This window comes from Crinia signifera, chromosome 12 (assembly GCF_055691185.1).
Source record: "Crinia signifera chromosome 12, ASM5569118v1, whole genome shotgun sequence".
Classification (NCBI taxonomy): Eukaryota; Metazoa; Chordata; class Amphibia; order Anura; family Myobatrachidae; genus Crinia; species Crinia signifera.
Window position 1 is genome coordinate 15454055 of NC_139228.1, and position 12677 is coordinate 15466731.

The window sequence follows — 12677 nt, forward strand, 5'->3', positions numbered from 1 at the left end:
AAGCTCATTTACCTGAAACCTGTGACAGCTGCCCCTTTAATACTAATTCAGGTGCTGTGTTTGGGATTGTCTCACCTTATAAAAGCCATGTTACTTGGCAGTTGAGCATTAACCCAGCGAAAAAACACATGTTCATTTTAGCTATGATGTGTAAGCAGGTGCCAGGTTCCCAAGAAAACCAGTTAGTGTAGGACTTGCAGTGAAATGGGGTCCCTTGGCGATGGGCTGCAAGCTTAAATGCATTGATCAATTCATGAACTAAAACCCCATTATTTATTTATTTATTGATTATTTGAATGTTAAGGTGAGTTAGTTTGTTGTAGTGAGTGCTGGGCCCCCTGTGTTTGTATTTACTAGTGTGTGGTCACAGGCCACCGCACCCCACCCTGGGATGTGGGTGCTGTTTGCACCCCATTCCTAGGAATGGCGAGTGTGTTGGTACTTCTGTATCTATATATTTGGGTTGATTTTTAATTAACCTCTGTTACTGTGATCATAGCTTTCTCATGCACCCTTGATAAGCTCATTTACCTGAAACCTGTGACAGCTGCCCCTTTAATACTAATTCAGGTGCTGTGTTTGGGATTGTCTCACCTTATAAAAGCCATGTTACTTGGCAGTTGAGCATTAACCCAGAGAAAAAACACATGTTCATTTTAGCTATGATGTGTAAGCAGGTGCCAGGTTCCCAAGAAAACCAGTTAGTGTAGGACTTGCAGTGAAATGGGGTCCCTTGGCGATGGGCTGCAAGCTTAAATGCATTGATCAATTCATGAACTAAAACCCCATTATTTATTTATTGATTATTTGAATGTTAAGGTGAGTTAGTTTGTTGTAGTGAGTGCTGGGCCCCCTGTGTTTGTATTTACTAGTGTGTGGTCACAGGCCACCGCACCCCACCCTGGGATGTGGGTGCTGTTTGCACCCCATTCCTAGGAATGGCGAGTGTGTTGGTACTTCTGTATCTATATATTTGGGTTGATTTTTAATTAACCTCTGTTACTGTGATCATAGCTTTCTCATGCACCCTTGATAAGCTCATTTACCTGAAACCTGTGACAGCTGCCCCTTTAATACTAATTCAGGTGCTGTGTTTGGGATTGTCTCACCTTATAAAAGCCATGTTACTTGGCAGTTGAGCATTAACCCAGAGAAAAAACACATGTTCATTTTAGCTATGATGTGTAAGCAGGTGCCAGGTTCCCAAGAAAACCAGTTAGTGTAGGACTTGCAGTGAAATGGGGTCCCTTGGCGATGGGCTGCAAGCTTAAATGCATTGATCAATTCATGAACTAAAACCCCATTATTTATTTATTGATTATTTGAATGTTAAGGTGAGTTAGTTTGTTGTAGTGAGTGCTGGGCCCCCTGTGTTTGTATTTACTAGTGTGTGGTCACAGGCCACCGCACCCCACCCTGGGATGTGGGTGCTGTTTGCACCCCATTCCTAGGAATGGCGAGTGTGTTGGTACTTCTGTATCTATATATATATATATATATATATATATATATATATATATATATATATATATATATATATATATATATATATATATATATATTTTTTTTTGGATTGTGGGAGGAAACCGGAGTACCCGGAGGGAACCCACTCAAGTACGGGGAGAATATACAAACTCCGCACAGTTAGGGCCATGGTGTGAATCGAACCCAGGACCTCAGTGCTGTGAGGCAGTAATGCTAACCATTACACCCTCCGTACTCCTACAGCACCTGGTGTTCCTATGTGGTCGCCCACTCAAGTACTAACCAGGCCCAATATACAGCATTAGCTGTAGATCCCAGGCTGTCTTCAAGCTTCCAATGATATTGGAAAGAAGACATCAGCAGAGCTCAACAATCCAGCCAGCAGCAGGAGAGGAGAAATACCACACACACACACACACCAGGCTCCAGGAGCAGGGTGTGGGGGAGAATCCCAGCAGCCTCCGTCTCTAAACCCAGCAAGTGCCAGAATGGCTGCTGCTTAGGACCTTAATGAGGAGCTGGGACACCTGGGGCAATCCTACATCACCTGGTGTTCCTATGTGGTCACCCACTCAAGTACTAACCAGGCCCAATATACAGCATTAGCTGTAGATCCCAGGCTGTCTTCAAGCTTCCAATGATATTGGAAAGAAGACATCAGCAGAGCTCAACAATCCAGCCAGCAGCAGGAGAGGAGAAATACTACACACACACCAGGCTTCCAGGAGCAGGGTGTGGGGGAGAATCCCAGCAGCCTCCGTCTCTAAACCCAGCAAGTGCCAGAATGGCTGCTGATTAGGACCTTAACGAGGAGCTGGGACACCTGGGGCAATCAGAGAGCAAGCCTCAGCACTTCCCCAGGGGTGGGGGAGGGACTAACCTACAGCACCTGGTGTTCCTATGTGGTCTCCCACTCAAGTACTAACCAGGCCCAATATACAACATTTCCAATGTGTATGGCTGTAGGTTCCCAGGCTGTCTAACCTCCCCCTCAGGCATCAACCCCCGGGACATAGCCTGACTAATTGTCCCTGGTGATCTAGTGGAAAGGTGGAACAGTCCAGACCCCCACTGCCTGCCCCCCCGCTGACTCCCATACAAACGGGGGGGGGGATCGCTGCTAGACGCGGCTCCCTGCAAGCAGGGAACCGCCGCTTACCTGCCCGGGGACGGAGTGCAGCATGCGGGAGCCTCCAAGAGAGGGTCCCGCGACGGAAGTCCCCAAGCCCAGTCGCCAGCGCTGCCGTCGCCGAGTGATGGAGCTGCGCTGCCGGTGATTCACTAAAAGAGCACCCGCCGCAGCAGCTCTAACCCATGGCTGTTCTAACAGCCGCGATAATGGTGCTGCTCTCTCCTTGGCACCAAAGAAAAAACTGGTGACCCAGGGTCAGGGGGCGGGTTATGAGGGAGAAGGGAGGCAGGGAGCATGCTGGGTACATTTTTGTAACCCTTTGGTGCACGCTCTGCTACCTCACCTCTCATACCCAGCGTGAACTCCTGTGCCCCCTAGTGGACAAAAAAGAAATAATAAATAATAAAAAATGATATAAAAAGAATATACAATTACAAGAATATAGGTGTATTCCCTACTTGCTGATCTGAATTTTAACATGCCATTTCTACAGGCTTTCTCTCTCTCTCCAGCGGCAGGGTGTATTACGCGCACAATACACAGACTGAGCACGTGCAGCGGGGAGTAACGCAAGATACAATCCACAGACTGGTGCACTGCGCAGTTTATACTCTGTCCCTGCACCGGCTCACTGCGCAGTATACAGCTAACCAGCCTTCTCCATCTCCGGTTACCCAGCTATATCTAATATAGTGACTCCTGTCATTGTCACACAGCTGCGTTACAGCTCATCTGACGTCTGTCCCCATCGCTTAGTTAGTAACGCCATATGGCAATGCACTGCCAAGGACACCATACAATGTGCCATCTCCAGCCATGTTTCTGTTATGCCCTTTACACTAAACCTTGGGCCCTCCAGCTGTTGTTGGACTACACATCCCAGAATGCCCTGCTACAGTTTTGCTATTTTGTCATGCTACAACAGTAGCAGGGCATGTTGGGATGCATTCCCCCTCCCTACTCTAAACGCTCCTTTAATTCCAGTTCATCGACTTATTTGGAAGACTTTTAGCATTATTTACATATTGGGCGCGTTCTGTAACTATCCCCCACCCTCTTTCTCCTGCCCCAACTCCCCAGCTACACCTTTCTTTTTGGGTACGCAATGTTGTTCATCTTATGTAAGCCCCCTGCCCAACCTCTTCCGATGGCTGCGGACATCGCTGTTGCAGGGAGGAGAAACCAGTGTGTCCGGGCAAACTTACGCCTCCCATTCAGCATGTGCACCACCATTCCACCGACGGCAAAAACCTCTGCATGTTGACCAAGGGATGGCTATCTGCCAATGCAGGGCCTGCTGCAATTAAACTCAGCCACTATTTGCTGGCCATCCTTACCTATACCAAGACCCTGCTTTCCCAGGTCTTCCCACCTATCTTCTCCAGAACCCCCTATATTTTTTTTCCCTGGCAATCACCCCATCTCTACCAACCAGCGGAGCTGTAGAGGTCCAAGGCTGAAAACCCATGGGCCACGGATCATCCACGTTACAGAAGAAACAGACTCCCGACAACTGCTGCCATACGATAATCCAACACTTATAGCGTGGATGTAAGTGCCGACTGCCAACGCTGCTGATCTGCCCAGCCACATTACCAGACCCCAACTGCAACTACTTACACTCATACCCAAACATCCCGCGACTGCAGACAAGGGATGCCAACCCCGGGGCATTTTCACAATCCCGGGATTGGCATTCCTAAAAGAAAAATGAACCTCGTCCCCCACATTAACTTACTTGGAGGCGGGAGGGTTCCAGCGGCTTCGCGCGGACTGTGCAGCGTGACCTATGACCTATTCATGCTGCGCAGGCCACACGCTGGGTCCGGAATAGCTGGGCAGATTCTGAATAAGTGCCCCAAGAGTGATAGAAAATGCAGGTAACAAATGTATAAATGGTCAGGACCTCCTGGTCTTCACATAATGCCTAAGTGGTTGTCCACATAAGTGGTTGTCCGCTCAACATGTCCAAAGCTATGCAACGGAGCCCCTCTATGTAGAAGTATTGTACTCATGTAGCAGGTGAGTTCTAGGTACAGAAGTGTGGTGCGGTGGTCAGGTGCTAATGTATCTGTAAGGTAGACATCTCCTCTACTGAGGAGGAAACTCACAGCAGTGTCAATCACAGTGCACACATCTGCCCAGAAGTCATGCCTGGAGACAGGGGTGACATAGGTACTGTATGGTGCCTCAATCTGCAAGAAGGCTATACTCATACTAATCATCACTTAGACGTCTACCCATAAAATATTTTTACCAAATCTCATTGAGAAAGCTGCTGAGCGCGTCAAGCAGGCGTAGAAACGCGTCAGTCTACTAAATCCCTTTCAGTCTTCACTTGTCATCAGATTATCTACCTGAATTTATATTGACATCTACAAGAAGCCAGGACTCCGGATAAAGTTGCCCTTTCAAGGTGATTCAGCTCCAGCAACTGGGAGCTCAGCGATCTGAGACACAGTGACAATATTAAGGTACCTCTGTTATAATGTCTGGCCAGACTCAATAAAGGACTATCCAGTACAACCGTGTGCCTATATAGTGTTCATTCTAGCACCCGCTATCTTTGACAACCCATGCAGTTCCTCTTCCCTGCCTGGGGTGTCACTGTCTGCTGTAGTGCTTCTAGCACAGTGTGGTCTGTATATTAGCACTGGTATGCAAACCAGACCTGTGCTAGAAACACCATAGCAGACAGCGACACCCCAGGCAGGGAAGAGGAACTGCATGGGTTCTCAAAGACAGCGGGTGCTAGAATGAACACTACCTATACTGGAATAAATAATTTCACTAAAGCATCCTATGAGCTAGCAGGCTATAGCACATCATTTGCTAATCCAGCACACTAACTTTACTTCATTACAACTGTTTACTAACCCGGATTAATCCAGTTAATTATATGCTTACCTATATTAACAACTAATACTGTTGCAATACTAACACTCTTAAAGTGCCATCAATGGTCTTGCTTGCAGGGAATGAGATAGTTTATAATGTTGGGGTGATTCATGCCCATTGTTTTTAGCCAGAGTGGTACGACTAAGGTTTTTTTATGACATTATGTTATAATTATCTGTCTATATTCTTCATTATTATTATTTAAATTGAATAAATGTTATTTTAGCATTTGAACTTTGACTGTTGCGCAGTTTTGAATTTTGTCTTGTCTAACCATAATGCCTTTCTTTCTGAGAACTGGTAAATATTGGGGTGACCGTGCATATGTCACATGGATCCTCATATCTCACGCTTGTTAAAATGAACGTCTAAAGAAAACCCCACAGATCTTGGACATCTATTTACTTGTGAGGCATGGCTCCATTGGCTCATATTCTTTGCAGTATTACCGGCCGCAGTGTGGCCCTACCCCGCTCTGCAGGTGTAACTATGAGAGCTGAGGCTGAACTGCTGCTGCCTCATCTCTCATCTTTACCAGCAAGGTAGCCCTGCTCTGGTCAGTTTATACCATAGAATACGACTGCAATAATACAAAGAAGATGCGTATAAGTTATCAATGTCGTCTTTGTAATTTTCTAATAATTTTTGTAGTTGAAAAACTGTAGCTTGAAAGGGGAGGATCTGCTTTCCCTGACTACACGCACCTCTGAAATATAACTCTGTCTGCACGTGTTACATCTGCTGCGGTGCGGTCCCTTTACGGACAACCGGCGTGGTAGGACTTCCTTATGTGCGTGCAGAAGCGTGCCAGCAAAAGAGGGTGTGGCTTCCTGTGGAGGGGCATGGACTTGTGGGGAGGGGCATGGACTCTTGGGGAGAGGCATGGACTCTTGGGGAGGGGCATGACCTGGTGGCCCGCCCCTTGTTTTTATTCTTTGGAGTTCCGTGAGTTGTAGAATGCTCCTGGTGTGCACTGCCAGCTACTACGTTGTTACATAATATACAGTGCAGCACACGGCTCCCATGTCACTGAGCAGATCTACCCCCTGCAGCGCAGCATGGTTTGTCCAGGGGAAAAATTACTTGCTATTTTGCTTTACACCCAACTCAGAATTCCCACAGAACTTGTATAATTTGTATATGGCTGCAATTAAAGAGATATTATAGCAACCCTATCTTACAGTAGAGACAGGAAGTGACATAAGAGAGAAGAACGTGACATCACAGAGCAGAGTCGCCATGGAGACATCACACTGCAGAATGACAGCAAGTACACGGTACCTTTCTTGGGATCCGCGGGTTTTATGAAGTAAGGAAGGCTCTTCATTGACCCTCGTAATTCCTGTTTCAAGGCCAGCATATATTCCACCTCCTCGCCTGTCTGCAGGGGTACGGGCTTAAAATCCAAGGCCTGGTGCAAGAAGAGGAGATCAGTAACATGTCTCGCTTTCATCTGAGAAAGGACGGAACGTTCAACAGAGCATATGGTGAGTCTAAGGGCCTATGGTGACAGAGGGCCTATGGTGGCACTGTACAGTAATCAGAGCGAGCAGAAGTATCTTAGGGGCTGAGTGGACTAGCCGCAAAGCTCCATGGTAGTCGCATGCAGGTTTCTGCTGAGATTACCAGCTATCGGTAGTAGGCAACATTACATATCAGCAGCTTATACAGGCTGGACTGCAGAGTTGTACTATGTGGAGATGGAAATATAGAGAGCTACACTTGGGCCTCCAGTCCAACGTCAGTACAATGGAATGGAAACACAGAACTTCTTCCAACAAAAGGTTTCAGCAAACGGCTGATGTATCTGGTAAATAAAAACTATTTTAGCTTGGATCAGTCAAACCTTGGCCTTTGCAATACTGCTGTGTACATCTGCTCTCCTGGGCATCTGAGCCCAGTGTCTGTGGCAGTTGCAAATGACCCAGCTGAGAAGCTGCTCTGCATTGGGGCCAGTGATAAATACTAAAGTAAACTCGGTCCTCAGGGCCCTGGACAGCTCACATTTCCCAGTTCACCTAAAAGGCACACAGGTGCACTCATTACTCATACAGACTTCTCATTTCCCAGGTCACCCAGCAGGTGCGCAGGTGTACTCATTGCTCACTGACACATTTCCTAGGTCACCTGACAGGAGCACAGGTGTACTCATTACTCAGTGACACATTTCCCAGGTCACTCAGCAGGTTCACAGGTGCACTAATTACTCACTGACACATTTCCCAGGTCACTCAGCAGGTTCACTCATTACGTACTGACACATTTCGCAGGTCACCCAGCAGGTGCGCAGGTGTACTCATTGCTCACTGAAACATTTCCCAGGTCACCCAGCAGCTGCACAGGTGCACTCCTTACTTGCTGACACATTTCCCAGGTCACTCAGCAGGTTCACAGGTGCACTTATTACTCACTGAAACATTTCCCAGGTCACCCAGCAGGTTCACAGGTGCACTCATTACTCACTGACACATTTCCCAGGTCACTCAGCAGGAGCACAGGTGTACTCAGTACTCACGGACACATTTCCCAGGTCACCCAGCAGAAGCACAGGTACGCTCAGTACTCACTGACACATTTCCCAGGTCACTCAGCAGCTGCACAGGTGCACTCATTACGCACTGACACATTTTAAAAGATCCACAGGTAGAACTAATTATACCACTTGCGATGATGTGAGGAGAACTGAAAAACATGAACTGTTTGGATTCCTGCAGACCGGGTTTGAGACCTATGTAGTATGAAAATAGAACATATTCCTGAAATGTATGAATTCCCATTTATATCAACTATTTGGGTTTAAAGCTGTTTTGGTCTTATTAGAAAAGGAACATAATAACAATCTAACAATTTCTTGTGTTTCCTATGAAGTGAAACACAAGGAATGAAGGAATGAAGAAATGAAGGAAATGTTTTGATTGTAAGAGATAGTTTTATCACATCGGATTACTAGTAACACATAAATAAATGCGTTTCTACCTCAGCGATCAAATACGTCTGAATTTACAATATGAATCTACATATCAACTCCACCCAGAAGCAATATGGAGACAGAAACCAGGCGTCAACATCTCTTCATTTAAAACTTTACATTTTAATGAGATATACGTTGTATATAGGTACATTGGTGTTACTATAATGGGTGCAGTGTGTGCACACGGGACCCTGGCATCCAGGAGGGGGACACACCGCACACCCTGCAACCATTTTTTTAATACTTACCCTCCAGAGCAGCGCTGGAGAAACCACCTGGAAATTGAACAGCAGCCATTTTCCTGGAGACCTGTTAATGCGTACTAGGCTCTGGTACAGCTCTAGAGTCTTCAAGCAACCCTAGTGCCCATAGTCTACTGCTGTGGTGGCTAGAGAGAAGGGGGCACGGGCGAAGGCTGCCTCCTCTCTTGATACTTCCTGCACTGCAGAAGGACAATGTAATTCCCTCTTATCTTCAAATATGGCAATACGGGACAAGATTCAGGTCCTGACACAACGTGGAAGGAATGTCAGATAGTGCCGAAATCCTGCTGCATTACCATATCTGTGCAGGACGGATGGAGACAGGTATCCACATTCAGACAATGGGCCTGATTCAGATTTAACACATGTGTGAGCAGGGCGGATGTTCGTTCGGGCAGCTGGTGTTTACCTGTGCACTAAGCTGCAAACACAATATTTCTCCCCATAAAGAGAACACCAAAAATACCATACTTACAGGGAACAAGGGGGGAGGCTGGAGGGTGGGCGGAGGTAAGGTTTCACCCCTTCCTATGCCCACAGCCTGAATGTTAAATGTCATCTGGCCCCGGCCAAGACCTCGGCCTCTTCCTGCCATCTTGGGGGCGGACTTGGTTAAAAACAAATAAATACGACCTGCAGGTAAAAGAGACACAAAGGTTACAGTTCAGTCCTAGACGTATCAAACTCTGCATCATTAGTATGTGACCATTGTCAGAAGATACACAAGGGACTCTCTCAGGGGAGCGAGGAAAAGAGCTGAGTGTTATCTGATACGGAGTCTGATTAAACCACTATTAACGGGTTGAGATCTGAGCATGTGGGATCTCTTTCTACAGCATCGCTCACAGCCCATGGACGCTGCAGTTTCATTGCCAGGCTGCCGATATTTAGGGGTGGGCTGAAGTCGGCAATTGGGATTGTATGTCAAAATGAGGACTTTGCAGGTGTGCAGAGGGTCGGGTGGATGCCCATAAAACGCTAGGGGAGCCCTCTGCCACAGCACCCTCTCCACCCCGAAGGAACAACCTGAATCACCCCATAGGGTGTTAATGTTATTAGGCAGGGCTGGGCAACACCGGCCCTCCAGATGTTAATGAACTACACATCCCAGGATGCTTTGCATTAGTTTTGCTATGTGGCCATGCTGAAACTGATGCAAGGCATGCTGGGATGTGTAGTTCATCAACATCTGGAGGGCCGGTGTTGCCCAGCCCTGTTATTAGGTGATGTTATGACATACACTACCCACCCAGAATTAGACTCAGCCAGAGCTGCACATATAGCATCCGTATATGCGCTGTATGCTGAAATTCAATATTTGCGTCAATGCCAAGAGATCCACCCAACCAGAATAAGCCCCTGTCTCACCGATGCACCTCCCATATAACCCGTGTGCGTATGTAATGAAGAATTAGGACCCGCAGGACTCCAGTAAGTCAGCCTGTATTACAAGTCATCTTTCTTTATATTTATTTAGTACTTCAGTAGATGTCCAAAATGCATTTATAGCTTGATGGGGAAGATGAGAAATAAGTGTCCCACCAGCTGCGGTTCAACTACACATCCCAGCATGGCCAAATAGCACTGCTGTGACAGGACAAAATAGACCCTTTAAAGTGAAAAGATGAAACACTTTTGCAGTTTAATGCATTGCTTCAGGTTCGTGCACCTGTGGAGCTACAAGTCCAGAATGCTCTGCCAGCTAATTGATGGCATGACGTTCTGAGACTTCCAGTTCTACACCTACACCAGCCAGATCCCTATATCTGGTTTGTTGCGCTGCACAATGTTAAAAGATGACAGCTAGAAGACGCACATGACTTAGCCACGTCCAGACAGACGTTTCCCACCTATATACATCAGAACAGTATTTACCTTCTTCATCGCATGCTGTTTCCGCCACACATGGAACGCAGACTACTTCCGCCACACGTGGAACGCAGGCGGCACCCCGGCGCACGCTGCTGACGTTCCGCATGGCCATTGGCTCGCCCACCTGCCGGTCCACTGTCGAGCAACTAACCACAAGAGAGGCTGTGGGCGGAGCAGAGCTGTGAGGTCCAGGGGAGCTCGTGGTTACCATGGTGACGAGAGCTCTTTATTAGCACAGCCAGTGCTACTACTGTACTAGGTCTCTGTTCTGAGTGAGACACACCGTATAGGGGGTAACTACTGGGATGGCAGGCAGAAGAAAATGGGCATTTAACCCATTAGTCATCTAGCCCCTTGTATTGCTATCGGTTGCTCCTCCAATAAGTGTAGGGGTGTGGATCATAGGGTCCACATTGTTTATGTTGACCCCCGCAAAAGGTCAACAAGCAGATGGTTGTTACAAAGAAAAATCCAATGTGGATTTAGCAGGAATGTAACGTAAAATAACTTATGCCGACCTTTGCTCTATAACTGTGTCGGCCCATTGGCCATTGACATAATGCACGACAAACCATAATGTAGTGCAGGAGTGCTCAACCTGTAGCTCTCGATTTGTGGTGGAACTACACATCCCAGCATGCACTGCCCCAGTCTTCCTATTAGGAAATGCTAAAATTGTGGCAGGGCATGCTGGGATGAGTAGTTCCACAACAGCTGGAGAGCCGCATGTTCAGCACTTCTTCCACCCTTTATAAAAGCAGACACACTCAGATCTCTTTATACCTTGCACAGCAATCGGAGTGGGGGCCAGAGATAAGGGAGTTGCGGCTGGGGTAATTGTGAGAATAGACCCACCCATTCAGGGCCGGATTAAGCCTTCGGGGGGCCCAGGTCACTTTAAACAGGGCCCCCCCCCCCCCCCCCCTCACACTTGTCATTACTGGCCACAAACTGCACTTTCAAAACACAGAGTAAAGGCAGTATAAACTTGGTGGTACTTATGTAATATCTGGGCTCCCGTTTTTCTTATGAGACCGCGTCCGCTTCGGGCACGGTGGCTCGCTGCGCTCGCCACGCTATATAAAATCAACTCCATGCGTAGTTGGATAGTAGGGGTATGAAAAAATGGGGTGCATTTAACATGGGAGCCCAGATAATACATAAGTACCAACTTGGTTAATGGGTAACTGCGGGGGCAAATGCACTGCACACTTGTGCAGTCAGTTTGCCTTGGCTCCCAATGCGATGCAGTGCATTTAAAACCATGTCCATGTCGACTGTGTTGACATTCGGGTAAAAAAACTGTGAAAAGCCCTATGTCGACCTAACACATGTGCGATCTAGACACCTAAAACACAAAAAATATCAAAGATAATTGCGCCTCAAGGTGGCTGCTCTGTGATCAACTAGCAGTGGCAAATGCAGGATTTTTAGAGGGGGGTTTCCAAATGTAATCCAAAATCTTCCACTGTAGCACATTGGAGTAATTACAGGAGTCTGGGGGAGCGGTAACAGCCCTGAAAATGTTTTATACACTGGATACTGTATGGAATACAGTATTAACATTAAACAGTACAGATGGTCTATAGTATAGGCTGTATCAAAAATTTAAATAAAATAACTGGTCAGGAAAAAATTAAACATATAATAAATAAATACACAAACATAATAGAACCAGTACTGCGCTTTGTAAGCTCACAATCTCCCACTTCATGGTAAGGCTCCTGTCTCTTCCTCCTTGCAGCTACTCTCTGGTCGTTTGCGATGTTTGAGGGCTCAGATCCACACATACAGTAAATGTGGTAGAAGAAGCTGGTACACTGGGCATGTGCAGCAGCTCAGCTCTGTCCCTTACACTGCATGATGTGGTGGCAGCTCTATTGATCATATTATATACCAGTGCTATTGTTCTCATAATATAAGGCACTTGTCAAGAGAAGGGGGGTTTCTGGGCAACAAGAAACCCCCCTGCATTTGCCTATGCCTAGGGTTACCAATCCCTAAAGAGAAGCAAGCATGCAAAGACAAATGATGAACACTATTGCGCTGCCTCGAA

At 46.9% G+C, this 12677-nt stretch overlaps 1 protein-coding gene across 2 annotated transcripts in view; it reads right to left on the reverse strand.

The window, feature by feature from the left end:
• POLR3GL (RNA polymerase III subunit GL) overlaps nucleotides 1-12677 on the reverse strand; it is a 154046-nt gene that overhangs the window by 33873 nt on the left and 107496 nt on the right. The window contains exons 1-3 of one of the 2 annotated variants that reach the window (XM_083167065.1): nucleotides 10625-10767; nucleotides 9225-9382; nucleotides 6797-6926 (exon numbers count right to left, since the gene is read on the reverse strand). In XM_083167065.1, coding sequence (XP_083023191.1) covers nucleotides 6797-6926; nucleotides 9225-9382; nucleotides 10625-10733 — 397 coding nt within the window. In that variant the 5' untranslated portion in view covers nucleotides 10734-10767. Of the gene's footprint in view, nucleotides 1-6796; nucleotides 6927-9224; nucleotides 9383-10624; nucleotides 10768-12677 lie in introns of those variants that run through there. The other variant, XM_083167066.1, reaches the window with a different exon arrangement.